Below are 20,184 nucleotides of genomic sequence, written 5' to 3'. Positions count from 1 at the left end.
AAGTACTAGAGTGCAGGCGTGCTGTCAAAGTCCTAGATTCAAAATGTTACTCCAGTAAAAGTTGAACAAGTATTGGCATCTAAATATATATAAAGTACTGTACAAAACTAAAAGTACTCATTATGCAGATTGGTTCATTTCAGAATAATATATATGATGTGTTTGATTATGATTATTGATGCATTAATGTGTTTATCAAGCTGGTAACGTTTTAATTACTTTCATACAGCAAGGTAGCTTTTGAATTTACTCCAGATTTAACTAGTAAGTCTTATTTCATTGTTGACCATATTTCACATTACGAATCCAAATCTGCAAAGTGACTTAAGGTCTTAAATAAATCTAAAAGTACACAATTTACCTCTAAAATGTAGTGGAGTGGAAGTAGTAAGTAGCAACAAAAATAAAATACTCTGGAAAAAGGGTACCTAAGTACTGATATGATATAAATTATTCTGAATCTGACAATGAGTACTACTTATGTTTACTTTAAGTATATGTTGATGTTAATACTGTTCATCTTTTACTTGAGTAACATTGTGATTGCAGTATTTTTACTTGTACCAGAGTATTCCTACACTCTGGCACTTCAAGTGAAGCCAGTGAGGTGTTCTGTTCAGAGTAGGCTATGTGTGTGACATGCGCACACACAGCCAGCAGCAAGAGACCCACAGTGCTGACACCGACACATCGAGAGCACAGAGACCGACAGACGCCTCTCAGCGGCGGGGATGTGACAGAGAGAGGCTCGGAGGAGACGGAGGGTTTTAACAGAGAATGCCACAGCAAGCGAACACGCCGCCTGCGTTAGCTAACCATTGTACTCAGCTAGCTGTAACATTTAAAGCGAGTAGCAGTGAGTCGTGATTGTCTTCTTCTTTTTTTTTTTGCAAAACAATCATCCTGCGTTAAACATCCTCCAGCCAGCATGCCTTCCACCCAGAACCTTCAGTCCAGCGTCATGCCCTTTTCTGAAACAAGCATAGGTAGGTGTGTGTGTGTGTGTGTGTGTGTGCAAGGTCAGCCGCAGCAGGTTTTATCAATTAAATAATACACTTGGTTTTTGCCACAATGCGGATATTTCAATCAACGCTGAAAGCTTCACTTAATTGTGCCTACACACTTTTTAGACCACTCTTATTTGTTGTGTTTTCTCAGTTACAAACAGTAAAGGCATGTTTTTATTTTCACAAAACACTCGTTGCATCACCAGACAGTCTGTTGTTTTTTTAGACCAGGCCGCAGCGCGTCACTGCAGGTGCGGCGACGTTGAGTAACCACAGGAGCCGAGCTGTTTGACTGCCTGTCACACTATAGCATGATGTGAGGCTGCCACCATTAACATTAAAGGAATAAAACGGTCCCTTTGTGTATAGGACAATCATATATTTATACATTTTTAGTGCAGTCCATAACAGGTGATCAGTGACTAGATAATATCATTGATTGTTGGAGTCAAACACAGCTAATGGCAGCAACATCCATGTTTTGCTTTACTAGTCTATGGAAACCCATTTCAGTCAATGTGATGAAAAATAAATCCTGTAAGTCATTATAATGAGCAACCTCCTTTAAAGTATATCAAAGTAATTCGTTTCTCAAAATAATGACTTGGTATTGCACACAAAGGATTTGGTACCGCAACATAATGAGAATTCTTCTCTGAGAATGTTATTTTGAGATACTAACACATTATTTTAAGGTCTTACGAGATCTTTTTTCTTCACTGAAAGCTATGTTTTTCTACTTTTACATTAGCTACTGGCAGAAAATGGCTCCCATCTTACCCTTCTTATTCCTTGTGCAACAATTATTGAGAAAGAAAAGTTGTCTCTTATTACAGCATTGCTGGACTGGAGATAGATTTGTTGGTGGTGTATTAATATTGAATGGATAATATCACACATAGTTAAGATATCCTACGAGTAGCTATTTGCTTCAAATCACAACATAGTAACATACCCTTTACTTGTATCTATAGTCCTCTGATCTCAGTTAGAACTCCTATCTAGCCATTCTTGCTTTTGAGTTAGAGCCAGATGAAATTGATCAATAATGTTTTTGTTTTAAACTTGTATTGACAATCAGATAGTATATGAAGTGGCAAAGTGGTTTCATTACATCGGACATTTGATTTCAAAGCAAGGTATGGATGATGTGGAAAGAAATGTGATATGATGGAAAACATAAACCCACGACAATTTAATTTCACTAATGCGAAACAGCCCAATGGGTTCTTTCAATTAACTGTAATCTAGAATTTGAGAGCAGGAAATGAGCTATGCCGTAGGAAATAGTCTCTTTACATTATAAGTGTAATTTATAATATCAATCCCAGCTCTGCAAAATCATCCATTCATTTGTAGTTGTCATTTTGAGAAAAACCTGAGCGAAGACAAAACAAGGAACCCTTAATCGTCCCACAGAGGGAAAATGTTCATTCTGCATTTGACCCATCCTAGTGTTAGGAGCAGTGGGCTGCCATGTGTACGGCGCCCGGGGAGCAGTGTAGGGAACGGTGTCTTGCTCAGGGACACCTCGGTAGCACTTGGTCGTTAGGGGACTTGAACCGGTGACTTCCTGGTTCACAAGCCAAGTCCCTACGCACTTCTTCACCACAGCCCGAAACCATTCGCTTCCCTATGATGTGAGTTAAAATGGGAAGTGGTGAGAATGATGGAGATAAGCCAGAATGAGTTAGACCTTACTCTACAGATTCTGCTGCTGAAACAAATGCCTTATTAAAGTAATTAAAAAGACTGCAATGACTGGGCACTCCCTTCCGCCTCTCTTCAGTTTATAATGTTTGACTTCACCCAAAGGCACTGAATATTGATATGATTTCCTGCAGCTATTTGAAGCAACAACATCAGACAGGAGTTTCAGGTTCAGTGGTTTTAAAAGAAGTACATTTCTCGAGGCTTTTTAACCCTTGAATGTTTTTCTTTTTAGTTTAATATGCATATATTAAATATTGTAAATGTTTGTTCTTTGACTTCTGACTTGCACCTCTCACTAGTATTTGATATTAGTTTGATGCTATTTTGGTAGATGATTATCATCTCAAAGGATATGTCTAATTAAGATCAGGTATTTTGTTTGTTAATATAGTTCATCAAGGGCAACTCGTCTTAATGCATCTGCATTTTTAACTTAGCTTCTTTAAGGATGATTCTTCCCCTTTTGTGTGTGAATGTCTGCAAGACTCTAAGTGTTTGCACATGATGCTGATATTTTTTATCTTTCCCTTTAAAGATACACATAGTTCATACATATTTCTTTTTTCTAAAAGAAATGAATACTTAATGGGGGCCCTATTATGCAAATGTTCAAGTTCAGATTTGTATTTTGTGCTTCTACTGTGACATGTCTCCATGCTTTAATGTTCTAAAAGGTCTTTATTTTTCTCATACTGCCTGTGTTACAGCACCTCTTTTCACCCTCTGTCTGAAACCAGAACACATTCTGCTCTGATGGTCAGCTGGCTCTGTTGTGATTATTCAACCACTTTGAGAAGTTATGAAAGTAAACAAAGGCATATAATGGAGGTGCTTCAGGTAGGGGTGGAGTGTGTTGGTCCCTCTGGAGGGAACTTTGGGATTTTAGCTTTTGCAGACCATTTAAGTGCACAAAAACCTATAATAAACACTAGAGCAAAGGGAAAACCCCAAAGCACAATAGGACCTCTTTAACAGAGTTCAGACTCCAGTCTTAAACCTCCTCCTATTGCAGCTTCATTCATTAATTCCTCATCTCTTTACTGTTCACATCACAACAGTAATGTTTGCTAATTTGTTGCCTTATAGGTTCCTTTAAGAGGAGGAAGAGGAAATCCATTATAGTGACGGTGTTGCTCCTCATTGTGTCTGTGCTCATCCTCATCTTCGGCCTGGCAGCAACCACTAGGACGCAGAACATCACAGTGGGCGGCTACTACCCTGGAGTCATAGTGAGTACACACCTGCATGCAACAGCAGCAGCCTGTCTCCACTGTTTATACTGACGTAGTTGTGAGTGAAGTGAAAGAGTTCAGACAGCTCTTCCCACTCACGATGAACCTAATTACTAAAGGGCTATGATGGGTGACTCTCCCCACATTCATTATTCAGCACTGTCATTACGGGCTAAGTGAGGCAAAGTATCTCAGTCCATAAATGTGTTTTCCTTACAGAACTCGGCTTTTAGCGTTCTGTCTAGTAAAGAGCAATCAGGAAAGCATTCACTGCTACATTTCTAATGATGCTTCTTCTGACTTCCACCTCAAATTCAGTATCAATTGTTGAAGTATACTGTAAAGATCAGAGATTTAGAAAACATGCATTCTGTATATCTTTATGGTAAATTTCAAGTTTTTTCATAATATTTTCTGAAGTGAGTTTGCAAAAATATGATTCAGATTTTGTTTGATTCAGGAGACAATATCGCATGCTCTTAAAACACTAACAGTTGCATTCGTATCAACTCGCAAAAAGTAACTTAAATAAGATCTTCCAATTGTATTTCTGGACTCAACAATCTATTATTTAAAAGAAAACAAATGCCTGTAGTTCACAGTGAGTTCACACCGCTTAGTTTCTCTCAAGTGTTTTTTTTTTATCAGTTCAAAAAACACGTTTAAAATGTTTACACATCCATCGGTAGAAAGGGCAAAAAAAAAAGTTTTATAAAATAATAATAAAATCATTAAAATATGACTCCAGACAGTCGCAAGTTAAATGGCTATATTGAAAATATTTGTTTTGAAAGGTTATTTTAAAGCTGTTCACTTAAAAAGTGACTTACTACTGGACTAGGTATCCCCAAATGTTTTGGTGGTGACCTCAGGGGCGATTAGAAGAGCAGCTGTGGAGGACCTGAGGGTTCCTGGAGGATCATAAAACAATAGGGAGCCTGGGAGATAAAAGGGGGAAAAGCCATTTGGTGCCTTAATAAACTAAGAAAAGGACTAAAAATAAATTGTAAAAGACACAGGGAGCCAGAGTGGGTTGTCCAAAAGTGTTAGAAAAACACCACTCTCAGATCCAGAAGTCGGGTGGATTCAGGTGCAGCCAAACAGGATTTATTCAGTACTCAGTACAGGTATACAATACAAACCCTGAACCCATGTGTCTGGTTTTCTTATATTGCCCAGTATTAGGTTTCAAGGTTTTATGATGTGAGTAGACATTCACAGAGCTCAGGAGTTCAGCAGTCTTATAGCCTGTGGTATAAAACTGTCTCTGAGTCTTATGGTCTTGGTCCGGATGCTGTGGTACCGTCTGCCAGACGGCAGCAGACAGATCAGATTGTTGCTGGAGTGATGGGGGTCCTTTAATATCCTACCGGCCTTCTTCCTACACCGCTGGGTGTAGAGGTCCTCCATGGATGGCAGCTCCGTCCTGGTGATGTGCTGAGCAGTTTTCACCACCCTCTGTAGAGTCTTACGGTTGAGGGCGGTGCAACTGCCATACCAGGCGGTGATGCAGCCAGTCAGGATACTCTCGATGGTGCACCTATAGAAGTTGCAGAGTATCCTGGAGTCCATGTTGAACTTCCGCAGCCTGCGGAGGAAGAAGAGCCGCTGTCGAGCCGCCTTGGATATGACCCTGGTGTGATGTGTCCATGTCAGGTCCTCACTGATGTTTACCCCGAGGAACCTGAAGCTGCTGACTCTCTCCACAGGAGTCCCGTCGATGGTGATGCGTGTGTGTGCCTCTCTCTGCCTCTTCCTGTAGTCCACAATCATCTCCTTTGTTTTGCTGACGTTGAGATGGAGGTTGTTGTCCTGGCACCAAGATGTCAGGGCTCTGACCTCCTCTCTGTACGCCGTCTCGTCGCCGTCTGTAATCAGGCCGATGACGGTCGTGTCGTCAGCAAACTTGATGATGGTGTTGGAGCTGTGTGTGGCCACGCAGTCGTGCGTGAACAGGGAGTAGAGGAGAGGGCTGAGCACACAACCCTGAGGGGCTCCGGTGTTGAGGGTCAAGGTGGAGGTATTAGCTTCTATTCCTATCCCAAATCTTAATACGGTATATATTGGTATCATGGTTACAGTGATATGTTGTTACTATCATCTTACAGTTTGTTTTGGTATTAGGGTCACAGTGACATTTTCAGTTTACTTTGATTCAAGAGTTTTTGTTGTTGTGTAACATTGCCCAATACCTTTGACATCAGCTACTAATACACTGATACTTGTGTTTATCTACTACATAGGTTTTTGTTAAAAACCTTGCATCAGCCTCATGAAAGGCTGTAGTTTTTTCTGTTTTTGTTTGGCCAGTGTTACAGTAGTCAAGATGAGAAAAAATAAAAGCGTGAACAAGCTGTTCTGCATCATGTTGGCTCAGTGCACGGCTCAGCTTCACTGTATTGCGCAAATGATAACAGCAGTTCGGGTTAATGAATTAAATTTAGCTATTCCCTTAAAACATTATACTTGCTGACTTAGAAATAAGGGCTTATCGTAAATATGATGATGTATAGCTGTATTTACGTGATGAATGAATGGTTTTGGAGCGTTTTTTATTGTATCTACATATAGATCCAGATCAATTGATCAATAAGCTCTTGATAAATGCCTTTACCACTTCTTTCACTCTTTTTCAGCTGGGCTTTGGCTCTTTTCTGGGAATCATCGGCGCTCATTTGATAGACAACAAGAGGCAGATGGTAAGAGGATTTATATCACCTTGGTGTCTCCTTGTCTCGACCGTTAAAGAAAACTACCATTAAACTCCGTCTCAGTCCCAATTACCTAACGACCTGAGTACGTTGTTATTGGGGTGACAGACAGAGCAGGCTGTGAGTCCCTCTTGGCCTGAGGTGGTTTGTGTAGTGGAGCCTCTGCTTCAAGGGAGATGCAGCCAGAAATAGCTACAGGGTGTAAGCTGAGGAGGACAGATGCCCACACAGGAATGTGGGGAAGGAAACTGCAGATGAGGGGAGCAGGTGGGAGGTGTGGGGCGCGGACTGTCAGGGCTAAAATGAATGATGAGTTTGTACCGCGACACCTTTACTGTAACGCAGCAGAGTTTGGATGGCTGGAGTCCCACAACTGACCCTGCTATGACACGTTAAACCACACTGCACACTGATCATTTTATTTTATTACATAATTCAGTGTTGGAAAGGTTTATGCTTCAGGGTGTTATAGCCAACTTGTTTTTTTAATTATTCCAATTTTGGTAGAGCTAAAATGTTTAGTTGAACTACATCATTGATCGGCAATTTTGGTAATCTATTAATCATTTTTTAATCACAAATCCCAGACATTCTCTTCTCACAGCCTCTCAAGTGTCAGTATGTACTGGTTTTCTTCATTTTTTAATCATAGTAAAATTAAATACTTTTAGACTGTTATACACTGCCAGGCCAAAGAAAGAGGTCACACACTGTAATATTCGTGGGACCGCCTTCAGCTTTGATTACGGCACGCATTCGCTGTGGCATTGTTTCCACAAGCTTCTGCAATGTCACAACATTTATTTCTGTCTTGCATTCATTTTTCGCCAAGATCTTGTATTGATGACAGGAGATTCGGACCACTGCGCAAAGTCTTCTCCAGCACATCCCAAAGATTCTCAATCGGGTTCAGGTCTGGACTCTGTGGTGGCCAATCCATGTGTGAAAATGATGTCTCATGCTCCCTGAACCACTCTTTTTACAATTTGAGGCCGATGGATCCTGGCATTGTCATCTTGGAACATGCCCGTACCATCAGGGCAGAAAAAACCCATTGATGGAATAACCCTGTCATTCAGTATATTCAGGGCATCAGCTGACCTCATTCTTTGGGCTCGTTGCTGAACTTAGACCAGGCCAACTGCAGCAACCCCAGATCATAGCACTGCCCCCCCACAGGCTTGTGACCTTTTTTTGGGCCGGGCAGTGTATGTAACACTCTCTGATGAATACTGATGGGCATTTATCTGTATTTTAGATTTTAAAATCAATCAAAAATGAACCCAAATTTACAGTAAGGTAAAAAAAATTCTAAAAGTGTATAGGGATTATTTCTCTATCATCCTGGGTGGATTAGGTTTGATCAAATTTAACTGACTTTTATTCAAATGTTGCACAAAATTACAAATTTCACAGAAATCCAAAACTATTCTGAGTGAGGAAAAGTATGTTGATTGATGACCACATAGAGCGAGACACTAACTATAACAACCCCGACAAACCTTTGACCCACCAAAAATCTCTCTTTCTAAATCATTTGCCGCTGGATGCATTCATGTGAGAGTCACAGAAATCTTGGCGCCAGCGAACATCCTACCTCGAGGTGTTGGATGTTATGTGTCACTGCCTCAGAGAGTGTGGGCTGGTGTGTAAGTGAATACACACCGCTTTCATTGAGCAGTGAAAGGATAGAGTGAGGCGAATGGGGAGAAAGTGGGAAAATAAGTGTTTGGCGTGCCTTTTAAGAGCCGGGCCGCATGCCAGCCACTTACACTGCTGCAGCTAGGTGACCAGCTCAGCGCTTCGTCACTGTTGTCCTCTAACAGCCCCCCCACCCTCATCCAATTCAAAGCTATTCATACTCAGAAAGCTGCACATGGGCAATATGATCCAGATTAGTGTTGGAAAGGAATCCATTACAAAAGTGGTGAGAGGAAGCAATTAAAAATCAAAGTGGTGCCTGTTAGAGCTCCAACAATAAAGTCAACTTATCGATTTAACTTTTTTGAGAATTGATTAGGTAATTGTTCATGAAAAAAAGGGCGGAAATGCTGCTTTGACCTTCTAATATATGGAGATTTCCTGCTTGTGGCTATTATATCTTATTAAACTGAATACCTTTTGACCTTTGTACTGACTAAACGAAACATTTAAAGACGTCACATTGGACTCGAAACTGGGATTGGAATGTTTTCTGACCTTTTCAAGACCAAACAATATCCATTAGTCTACCTGCAGATAAATCATGAAGATTATATTATATTATTACTTAGTGCCTGTTTAAATGGAGTGTATAGTCTTCTGTGACAAAGAAAATCATAACCGTGTGATGAAGATTTGCTGTTTTCTTTCACAGTTAGTGGCGTCTATTGTCTTCATCAGTTTCGGGGTAGTGGCCGCCTTCTGCTGTGCTATTGTTGACGGAGTGTTTGTTGCCAGGCACATTGTAAGTATCACTGAAGCTTATTCTAATTTAACCAAACTGATAAATTATGAATATGGATAACACTCAGAGTGTTATCCGCTCGACAGTGAGTGCGAGTGTCGAAAACAAGGCCATTGCTCAAATATGGCTGACTGTAGAAGAGGCTGCACCCTTCTCAGCGAGACAAATATATTTTGTGGTTGGGGGGTATAACTGTCCATGACGCAAGAAATCGAAACTATGAATAACCACTAATGCACTCCTAAAACAATTATGCAAAAATAAGTTAGAGCTTTTTGAAAACAGAGATCAGCGTTGTTGCCAGGTTTTTTATTTACCAGTTAGCGTCTGTGAAATGGAAAATTAGACATTTCTTTTCAGACGTTTTTTGTAAGCTGAGCTGCAAAGAGGCCGGCCGACTGCTGCTTGGAAAAAGACTCAAGAATATGATGTGATGCCCTCAGAGGAATATATTCTGTATTTTTTCCATCTTTAGAGCCTTGACAGGGGCCTATATGATTACCATTTGTTTCATTTATGTACATTGTTAATGTTCAACATTTTGCCAATATAAGTCAGCAAAATGAAGCGCATAATAACCACAATCATACTTTACAATTGATAAAGTTGTTATGTGCAATATTGACGATTTCCAAGAAGTGTGCTTCACAGGTGTTTGTTTGGAGCTCCACACAATGACTGCTTCAGGCAAAAACCATACATGTAAACTACACATGCAACACTTTTAGATCAAAATGATTAGTGAACAGTAGGGTTGATTTGTCCCTCAAATAATGTTGAATATTAATCAATATAAATATGTCATAAAATGCTTTGATGCTGCCTTATCATTTTGTGGTGTATTAGTGTGTTAGCGTACTTTATCACCAAACAGATCTGTAAAAAAGTACAAATTACTACAAAATAATCGATACACAGAACATGGGTTTTTCCTGCTTTACTTAAACTATAAGCAGTTGTGATTCATCAAGTTTAGATAATCATGATTCAAATTGCAGTTTTAAATTATAATGCAGAACTTATTATTAATAAATGTTGTCTTCTACTTTAGTATGTGCTTGTATCATAGACTGTATATATGGTTTGTACCAGTGATGAATTGTGCAGTGAAATCTAAACGTTATGTTTATTGAACGACAGGACCTCAGGCCTCTGTACGCCGGCCGCTGTGAGTTTCACTCCAGTGAGACTTCCTCTGAACGGGACGTAAGAAAAATATTCCACTTTCTTTTTACAGAAATCAAATGCAACCTCAGATTGTGTGTGTTGGAAATAAAGTGTCAGAAGTCAACCTAAGGGGAGAAGACTAATCATTTAAATGAACTTTTGACTCTCAGGTGCCCTGTCAGACATCCTCACGCTCACCCTGTAACCTGCATGTGAAGGGCAACACGTGTTACTGCTGCGAGCTTTACAACTGCGGGAAGTGAGTACACCCAACAACCTCCCCCTCAGTGGCTCGTTACTTTGCTGTGTTGCTTTGACTGTTTGGACTTTTTGATGTGTGCTGTTGTGCCATGTTTGTGTGAGATTTTTTTGCACTGCAACGTTGATTGTATCAGAACAAGTATGTTTCTTTTCTTGCAACCTTTGTTTCAGACAACATCCTCTTATGGGACTTCAGAATAAAGATGTATTGAAAAAGTTTAGGAAATCATCCATGATTTGGAAGTAGGTCCCTTTTTTTCTAGAACCATATTGGCCATTAATTATCAACTCATGTTTTTTTATTTTGATTATTGGAGTTATTGGGTAGTGTCCGTGATGTGACTTACCTACGCCTATGTGTTTAGGATGCCATTTCCCCTGCATGTCCTTGTTTGTGTCTGACAAAGCTCAGCATGAAACCATATTAACATTTAACGACATGATTATTGTTGTCAAAATATATGCTTTTTATAAAATGATCACATCTTATTACATTAAGTTAAGAAGCATATATTATTATTGCATCCCAGATAGAAGAAACATGTTTAGTAAATATATTTTTTCAGCATAAAATAAAAACAAATTAAGTGATCGTAAATCATAAGGTTTTCCTTGCATGAGCACAGCAACATTATCAGAGTTTGTTCTTTCTTACATATTTTGTCGGTTATTTTTCACTTCTCTTTTCTCAATATCAAAATTCTTTACACTCAGCATATTGTGAGGCTTTTATATTACGATAATGATAAAACCTATATCTTCCCACTCTTAAACACCCACCATTTCCTCTGTCCTTACCTCTCATTGACTCATTTATTCGATAAATCAAAACCTACTGTTCGTCTCTCATTGTGTCCTGAATACGAGTCCAAAAACGTTATTTGTGACTTTTGTGGCTTGACTGTATGCCGTGTCCTTCTCTGTCCCACCCACTGGGCTAGCCGTGTTGAGCTGATTGGAGGCTACCATGAGTACACGGATGTGAAGAGCTGCCAGGACGTGGTGTACCTCTATCACCTGTTGTGGTCCGCTACAATCCTCAACATCATGGCCCTCTTTCTGGGCATCATCACTGCTGCAGTGTTGGGAGGTTTCAAAGACATGGTGGGTACATGTGCTGCATTCATGTGGTGTCAGAATAGTAGTGTCCAAGAATAGGAAAATTCACGCGGAAGCCCCCTTTTAAAAAGCTCATAAACACACCAAAGTCGGTACAACAATTTTCTGCCGCTGCCCCCTCCCTCTGGAACTCACTCTCCAAAAACATCCTTGACTGCCCTGACGTCACCCTGTTTAAATCCCAGATCAAAACTCACCTTTTCAAAACTACTTTTAAATTGTGAATGAATGTTGTTTTAAATATACTAAGTGTGTTGTTTTAATTATCTCTGTAAAGTGTCTTTGAGTTTTTATATAAGAATATATAAATACAATTTATTAGTATTATTGTTATTTTGAATACAGCAATATATTTGACATTTGACAATGAAAAACTGCTAAAACTCTGCTTTAGGTGTTTGTTATAAAGGCTTTTGTTTTGTAATCCTCTGGTGTTTGAATTAATGGAAACTGATCAATACTCTTCATGTCCTCGTCAGATTCCTGCTCCTGGCTCAGAGTCTACATCTGAACCTGAAGCCCTCACAGCTCCAGCTCCCTCACAGCCTCCTCCACCCACCACCTCCCTCAACTCATACTACAACACTGCCCCCTGCCTGCCGCCTTACACCGCCTACGACCTGCAGGTACAGTCCACTAACAACCTGCACTGCTGGTCTTTATCAGCCTGGGTGGTTCTGCTCATGTAACACTGTGCTTTGACCCCCTGTGGCCCCCCTCCAAAAGAATAAATCTATCATAATGCAATTTGTGTTAGTGTTGCAGCCTGGGCCTAAGAACAGAAGAGTTTTTATTAAGTAATGTTGTTAAATAAATTAAAACTGAATGACTGACACAAATTCTGTTACTAAAACAAATACCAACAAAGATTTAAGAAATAGAACAACAACATTTGACTGAATAAATGTGTTTCAATTGCATTTAAGTTCATGATAAAGTAACTAGACCTAAATTGTAACTAAGTCATTGACACCAATTCTGAAAAACAATAATGGTTTCTTTGACTTTATAATGAACTAAAAAATCTTGACCACTGTCTTCCACACCCAACACCACTGTCTTCCACAACCAAAAAACAAGTCATTCTAAGCTTCATTCGAAAAACCTCAAAAAGAGCTTTGAATGTAAAAATGGAAACTCAAACATGTCATTCTAATAAGTGTCCTTCCTGCAGGGCTCCTACCAGTTCCCCGACTCCTCCACCCTGTCGGATGACTCCCAGTCTGGGGCCAGCCACCTGTGGCCGACAATGGTCCCTCCACGATACTCTCCTCCTCACACCCATCCCGACGAGAAGCCCCCGCCCTACAGCCCGTAACACTCATCCAGCATAAAGAAGGCACCTGAAACGTTATGGGGTGTTATTCAGATGCTGATTGAGTGGCTTGAATGCACATTTCCTCTGGGCTTTTCCTCACAATGTGTGTTGGAGGAAAGGCGGTGAGGAAGAGAAGAAAGCCACGGAGTCCAACACCAGGAGTGTTTGTCGCCCGGGTTGCACTCGCACATCAAAAGACAACCGGTCCACAGCCAGGACTGTTTACACATCTTTCTGCCTTAATTCAAACGGGCTTCCAGCGCTGCAGCCCTGGGTCACTGGACTTATTCTGTACTATGTCAAGGTTCACTTCTCTTCAGGACATATTGTAAATGCTTTCTGCCTCAAGTGGCACCAATGATAACATGATGAGATAAGGACGGCCACGAAATCAAACCCAAGATACATCTTTTGATGTCTCCCCAGAATACGAGTCGGCTAGAGAATTAAAAAGTATAGTAGCAGTAGTAGGACCGGGCAGTCTCTCCTTTAGCAGATAATTAGGCAATGTTAGCAGCAATGAAGGAACGACATGCTTATAATGTATGTACAGCAGTATGATCCTCGGATGCATTTCAGCAGTTCAGCTATACAAACACATTTATCAACTCTTCATTTTGTTACAAAAATACCTTGAACCATGTGTGGTGAATTTCGCAGAGCAACGTTTATGAAGAAACAAGCTATTCTGCAATAGGGCGGTCACAGTTACACTCCAAACTATTTATTCTATTTTCACTATAAGCTGCAAAGCAGATAAGCGTATATTATCTTGCGCCATTTAAGTAGTTGTGATATCACATCCGAGTTAAAATGTGTCGTCTCCGTCAGGAATAAACAGTAGGAAGGCCGAGCGGGAACAGTCGGTGCTGGATTCACTGACATGAGGGGAGATCATGAAAGGTCAAAGGACTGTTGTACTCTTGTAAACTTAGACAATGTCAATGAGACAGGTCTCCGTCAGCTGTTATCACTGCTTTTTATAATTTAAAGAAAACACTCAGGGGCTGATTGTCAGTTCCTTTTCATCTTGCTAGTAAAAATGTTTTGTGTAATTCAAATGGTGTGTTTTTCTTTTTAGCAAAGCTGTATGCACGGTTGTTTTACCACTTCAGTCTAGAACGAAACTTCTAAACAAACTTAAGATAAACCATATTGCAGTCAGTGCACAGAGGGAGAAACCTGTTGTCTTCAGTCATCCCAACCTCTCTCCTGAAATTTGATGGTTTCCCATGACAATTTGAAGCAGCCATAAATATCTTTTTCTAAACATTTGATAACTTGGTGAATAACTTAGTGAGCTTTCTGCACATCACCATCAGGTAGATCTTTTGTTCTCAAACCTTGGTTTATGACCGGATGTCTGACGCTCTTATTTTTATGCAGCAACATAGCCAATGTTAGCATGCTAAATTAGGGTTATGACTTTATGAGAAGAACCTGAGCAATTAGCATGGCTGTAGACTACTCTAGATAATTCTATTACATGAATACATTGGAAAGGGAGTAACTGGCATTGGGGGTTAAAAGTTCAAGGTCAAGATTTTTTAAAGTTTACCCATCACTAAGTCTGGGTTTTTGCTCCTAACTCATCTAACATCTTACGAAGCTTTATATTTAACTCTCAGCATTGTGACAAAGTGACATTTTATATGATTTTCATTGCTTACATCACAATGACAACCTTAAAACAGATGTTTATATGCTTACTTTGTGCAAGACGATTAAGTGAAAATAGTAATATAATAATTTATTTATCAACAGGAAAGCCCTCGTTGCTAATTGACAGAAAAGGGACATTTTGTACAATGCCAACAAAACTGATTATTTAATATCCATTTCATTTTATCTACAACTATAAACCTAAAATATAAATCTGTAAAAAGGGATTAAAACAAACACAATGTACATCAAATGCCAATGTTAACCTGTTAATTAAAAAAGTCCTGTATGATTTTATTGAATGACATGAGATAGAGTTCATTGTTAGCACTACTCATACTGACCACTACATTTTGACAAATTGGGAGAATAAAATGAGATAAAAAGTCAGAATATGACAGAGGAATCTGCCTGATGCAACACTAAGTGCTTTATGTCTGGATTGAATGATATCAATCCCATTTGTATGCAAAATCTCTCACCTACACTGTGTAGCCGGCAGGAATTGGAACTAAAAATGTAGTAAAAATTAGTACAATATTTCAACACATGATTAATTGTAAGTAAATGCTAATTTGATTGTGGATAATTCTGACACTATTGAGACTTACAGATTAATATTGGTGACCTGGAAAAAGCGGGGGGGAACCTTTAAAAAGGCACATGTAATGGAGCAGCGGGTGTTGCTCAGTAGCGCTCTGGTATAACAAAGTCAAACTCCGTGGCTCCCGGTGGAGGAGAGTTCACGGCTGAGCCCGGGGGGGCGCGAGCATCGGGCGGCATGCGAGTGTCGGGCTCGATAAAGATGTCGTCCCAGTTCAACATCCTGCTCTGTGTGGAGGCGTGCACGTCCTCGCCGACGCTGGTGATGTGATGCACACTGCCGTCCTCCGATATGACCGGGACTCCTTCCTGGCCGTCGTTACTCCACGAGTACGCCTTCATCTGCACCGTCTTACATGGCAGGAGGCGATACAAGTTGTTGTCCGTCTCGTCTTTCTCCTTCCTGCCGCTGGGATCCTGGTTGTGCGCTTGCTTGCAGTGGGTGGACAGTAACTGGTAGTTCATGAACATGTCGTTGCACATCAGGCACTGGTACCTGCGCTCTCCTGTGTGGTGGATTTCATGTTTAGTTCTGTACTCGGCCAATGCAAAGACCTTGTTGCAGTAGTGGCACGGGTACTTCTTTTCCCACGAGTGGGTGTTGAAGTGACGGCGGAGACTCGTCAGACACACGTATGGCCGCTTGCAGACAATGCAAACGTAAAAAGTCTTCCCATCCATGATCAGCTCATAGTGATCCTCCAGCTCTGTCTTGGATTTCTTCTTGTTGGGGCCGGATTTGGGTGAAATAGGTGTTTGATCAAAGGTTTTCAAAGGCGTTGCCATCAATGCTCTCTTCCCTTTATTAACTTTAGAGCCTCCTTCACCTGGATCCTCCTTCAATGGGACAATATCGTAAGTATTTTCTCCAATATTGGCATAGACTTTACACCCGGATGAAATTGAATCAATCTCAGTGGCCATGTTGAGCGTCACTGTCTTTTTGGCGGCTACAGCTGTATTAGAGCTGTTGGTTTGATTTGACTTGCCATCAGACACGTCTACAATCTTTATTTTGAAATCCCCTTGCTGTGTTGAAGCAGAAACGTGCTTTTTTTGGACGCCTATTATTTCACTGCTTTCAGAGGACTGGGAGGCACTCGTTGGCTCAGGGATGAAGCTTGACCTGGCGGGCGTCATGGGAGCACTTCCTGAGAAAAGTCTGGCAGGGGAGGATGAGCTGATGGAGCTGCTGGTGGAGCTGCTGTTGGAGCTGCTGTTAGAGCTGCTGTTGGAGCTGCTGTCTGGACTGCGCAGAGGGCTGATGACAGGAAAAGTGGGTGATGGACAACTGATGCTGAGAGGCTTTGCATCATTGATTTTAACAGCTGTGGCTTTCTCTTTCAGTTTTGCAACAGCCTGATTTGATTCCTCATTTGGCTTTGATGCTGCTTTTCCTGAATCTGCTGCTTCCAAATCAATGACCTCTGAGTTGGCTTTCTGATTGGCTGCTCTGGTTTGAGCATCCGTTTCTGAGACAAACATAACATCTCCGTCCGAGTCCGAGTCGTTACCCCCTGACTTGCTCGTCTGGTTGAATTCCTCTGAAGATATGGAGAAAGACTCTGTAATGATGGGCATCGACTCTGAAGGTGTGTCACTCTTGTTCCCCGTTTCCTTAGACAAACCAGGAAGACCCTTAACTTGTGATAAAGGGGACCCCAAGTTTGCAATAAACTTGACTCCCAAAATGTTTCCAGCACTGATGAGATCCTCCAGCATGTCGGAGCGGACACGGACAATCTTGGAGCTGTAAATGTAATTGAGAATCTGTTCAAAGATATCCGCTTTGATGAAGTTTAACTCGATCACTTGTCCAGCGACACTGAAGAGCTGGTGGAAGTACGTACTGGAAGCAGACAGGATTGTTTTGTGAGCTCTGAACTTCTTGTCCTGTATGATAATGGTGACATCGCAAAATAATCCATGGTTTCGTTGCTCATTCATCGACTTCAGCACAGTTGCTGAATACTGTGTGTCCGTTGCAGATATCAGCTTAAGACTTGGCATGGCTGTAGAGAAAAAAAGAAACAAATTACAATCACATTTCTAAAGTGCACAAGAACAGTTTCTTAATAGCATTACGGAGAAACGCAATGCCATCGATGCTTCAGCTAAAAATATAAGTTTTGGCTCATATTCAATGTTCAGTCATATCCTGTTTTTCCAGTTTTAACCGTCAACCAACTGACACACAGGCATTCAATCTTTGAACAATTACAGAGAATTATTTTGTTTGTGCAAAGCTGAATGTTACACCAAGTTGTAATGTTCACTTGCTTTAAATATAATATATTTTAAACAATATTACATGACGCACATAGGGTTGTTGATGTCTATGACTTACATTGTTGCAAATCACACATCTTTAGAAATATTTTAACTTCATAATGTTACGCATTGCACATTCCTTGGGCCATTTAGCTAAATTGCACAAAATGATCATTCCAAAAATGTCCCAGCTCTTACTTCATTCTGATATATTATAGTTGTTTTTAAAGTAATTATTTTGTATACAGCTCTTTAATTGATTTTTACTTTGTACACATACTTTTCACACTATTTTCTTTAACATGTTTAATGCTATTATATTATTAAAGATGTTTTTGGGTCATTTTTACATCATTTGAACATTTCATTTTGTCTTACATTTATGTTATGCACCTATAACATAATGCAAACTCATTGCACACTTTATTCTTATGATTGCATCTGGCTACTGTTAAGGAATAATGAAAGAATGATTATATAGAGAAACATACTTCAAGTTCCCAAAAGGCTGTGTTTTAGTCTGTGACGCTTCAGTTATATCATCATGTTGGTCAACAATAACAATAACGTTACCTTCGCTTACGTTAACGTGTTTGTCAAAGTTACAGAAACTACATTCAATATAAGCCTCGCATGTCATTGCACGAGTGCAGAACACCGTTTATTAAACTTTAATGGGTACAATAGCAAATTTGGTGAATCTATCATGTGTTTAAAGTAATATTTAAACGCATTAGATAGATAGCTAACAAAGGTAACGCTGCTTCCTCATAATGAGAAGCGCGGCCTCCTGTTTAGCATCCTGTTAGCACGCTAGCTTTAAACAATGAATGTGTGAAATCTTGCAACTTTAAACACCTGCACATAAAATGACTTGTGTTTACCTGCAACCCTGGTGTTTTCTGCCAAGATAAAGCAGGACCACTCTCCCCGGCTGCAGTAATTTAGCTTGCTAATGACACAATGGCTAACAACAGACGGCTCTCACTGCAGCTACAGCATCGCTGACCGGCAGACATAAGGGGGCGCCATCGTGTGGTTTTAAGAACAAACACTGCACAATTTAGAATAAATACCATTACATGATTTAACACATATAATAGATTTATTTAGTGTTCTCGCAAAAACAAAACATAATTAATGCCTGGACGTGGTTTCAGAAAGAAATGTTTACTTTTCCCACGCCAGATCTTTCCAGTTCCACCAAAAGCTAAAGAAATTCATTTTTAAATCATGACTTAAGATTTGCTCATCATTTCTAACACCACAGATTTTGACTTAAAAATGTGCTCCTTTTGTAACTCAGATATCAAAACAGTAGAATATGTTTTATTTTCCTGCACTAATAGTTTTAAGATTTTGGGATGCTTTCCATAATTGGTTATGTAACATACAGAGAAAAATACTACAGTCTTAACATATGATAATATAACATGTGAAATTCAATTTGAAAACAAAAAAACTGAGTTTAGTATATTGATTATTTTAGCAAAATGTGTCACATCTTTTTCATCCACGAATTTCGCTTCTTTAAAATGTCTCCAATATTTGTTTTTGTTGTTTCATTTCACAATGCCCTCACTTTAAATACGTGTAATGAACACTGATGTGATGTGTCTTTTTCTTATGTCTTCGAGAGAAATAAAAACACTGGAATCATTGTTAAAATAACTACCGGTTCATCCCCTTCAAAATAAAAGTACATATCTTTAAAAAAGGAGATAAAATAAGTTAAAAGTTTCTGTTAAAAATAGTAAAATACCTGGTCTAGGTTCCTGTTGGAGGTCGAGATCTGCAGAAACCCCCACGTTGCGTTTAAATTCTGCATGAAGCTTGTCCGACATGCTCTTCCTCGTCCTTCCCTTGTATTTATCATACTCCCAAGCGTGTTTGGCTAAGTAATGCCGCTTCATGTTAACGTCCTTAAATATCACCTTCTGATTGCAGATGAGGCACGTTGCAGTGTCTGTCAAATCCGTGAAGAAGTACTCCATGGCCAGTGCTTCTTCAACTTTATGTTTCACCGGAGGAGTCACGTTTCTTTCCGCAGTAGAAGTCATCTTGCTTTATGGAGGTCTGTTGTTGTAGTGTTTCTGTTGTAACACAAACACACAGGGGCTACAGGAACCGTTTTGTTGTGTAGCCTCAAAACTAATGTATTGCGTGAGGTCGCTGCTCTGTTAAAGATGTACAGTCCACATTGTTTTTGAACTTCCGGGTTTGTGCTGTCTTCTCCCCACCGAGAAGCGCATGCTCCCAGTGTGACAAGTGCATGCGACATCCGCCGACTTCAACTGAAACCAATAAAACTTTGATTTATAACCACTTCAGAAGATGTATGGCCATAACTTGCAATTATATTCTCATCTGGGTTTCTTCCTATTTTAAAGACAATTGAAACACTAAATGCAAACCAAAAAGCTACTTTTACTCAAGTGAATAATCTGAATACTTCTTCCACCACTGGTTTTCATGCTTTATTCAGCATACAGGAGGGTTTTCAATCACCCACCTCAGTGTATCTGGCCAGGGGGAAACCACAAAGTGAGAGGAATTTACAATTGTTCAATTCAAACTGAGTGCATTATGAACCGAAACAGAAAAAGACAATTAAAACAATTCAATTGTTCAATAAGGATTTAAGGTGTGTATAAATTGGTTAAATTGTTGAGCT

At 40.0% G+C, this 20,184-nt stretch overlaps 2 protein-coding genes across 6 annotated transcripts; one reads left to right on the top strand and one right to left on the bottom strand.

Moving 5' to 3' along the window:
* The first annotated feature begins 665 nt into the window (after positions 1-665).
* On the top strand, positions 666-14,035 carry tmem255a (transmembrane protein 255A). 3 transcript variants are annotated; one of them, XM_063876066.1, is made up of 10 exons: positions 666-986; positions 3,807-3,949; positions 6,589-6,651; positions 9,020-9,109; positions 10,250-10,315; positions 10,447-10,535; positions 10,709-10,780; positions 11,479-11,641; positions 12,136-12,282; positions 12,831-14,035. In XM_063876066.1, the coding sequence occupies exons 1-10, from the start codon at positions 929-931 to the stop codon at positions 12,972-12,974; spliced, it is 1,035 nt and encodes a 344-aa protein (XP_063732136.1). In that variant the 5' UTR covers positions 666-928; the 3' UTR covers positions 12,975-14,035. The 3 variants fall into 3 exon arrangements, with proteins under 3 accessions (XP_063732136.1, XP_063732138.1, XP_063732137.1); XM_063876068.1 differs by lacking the exon at positions 10,709-10,780; XM_063876067.1 differs by lacking the exon at positions 10,709-10,780 and having other exon boundaries at positions 10,447-10,536; positions 11,474-11,641.
* Positions 14,036-14,709: 674 nt separating this feature from the next.
* Positions 14,710-19,818, bottom strand: zbtb33 (zinc finger and BTB domain containing 33). 3 transcript variants are annotated; one of them, XM_063876064.1, is made up of 2 exons: positions 19,445-19,818; positions 14,710-17,251 (listed from the first exon to the last, which is right to left on the bottom strand). In XM_063876064.1, the coding sequence occupies exon 2, from the start codon at positions 17,247-17,249 to the stop codon at positions 15,324-15,326; it is 1,926 nt and encodes a 641-aa protein (XP_063732134.1). In that variant the 5' UTR covers positions 17,250-17,251; positions 19,445-19,818; the 3' UTR covers positions 14,710-15,323. The 3 variants fall into 3 exon arrangements, with proteins under 3 accessions (XP_063732134.1, XP_063732132.1, XP_063732133.1); XM_063876062.1 differs by having other exon boundaries at positions 19,273-19,817; XM_063876063.1 differs by lacking the exon at positions 19,445-19,818 and adding an exon at positions 18,395-18,536.
* Positions 19,819-20,184: the final 366 nt, after the last annotated feature.

The sequence above is a fragment of the Eleginops maclovinus genome, chromosome 23, assembly GCF_036324505.1.
Source record: "Eleginops maclovinus isolate JMC-PN-2008 ecotype Puerto Natales chromosome 23, JC_Emac_rtc_rv5, whole genome shotgun sequence".
Lineage (NCBI taxonomy): Eukaryota > Metazoa > Chordata > Actinopteri > Perciformes > Eleginopidae > Eleginops > Eleginops maclovinus.
The sequence above is the reverse complement of the archived record's forward strand: the minus strand, read 5'-3'. Positions and strand labels throughout refer to the sequence as shown.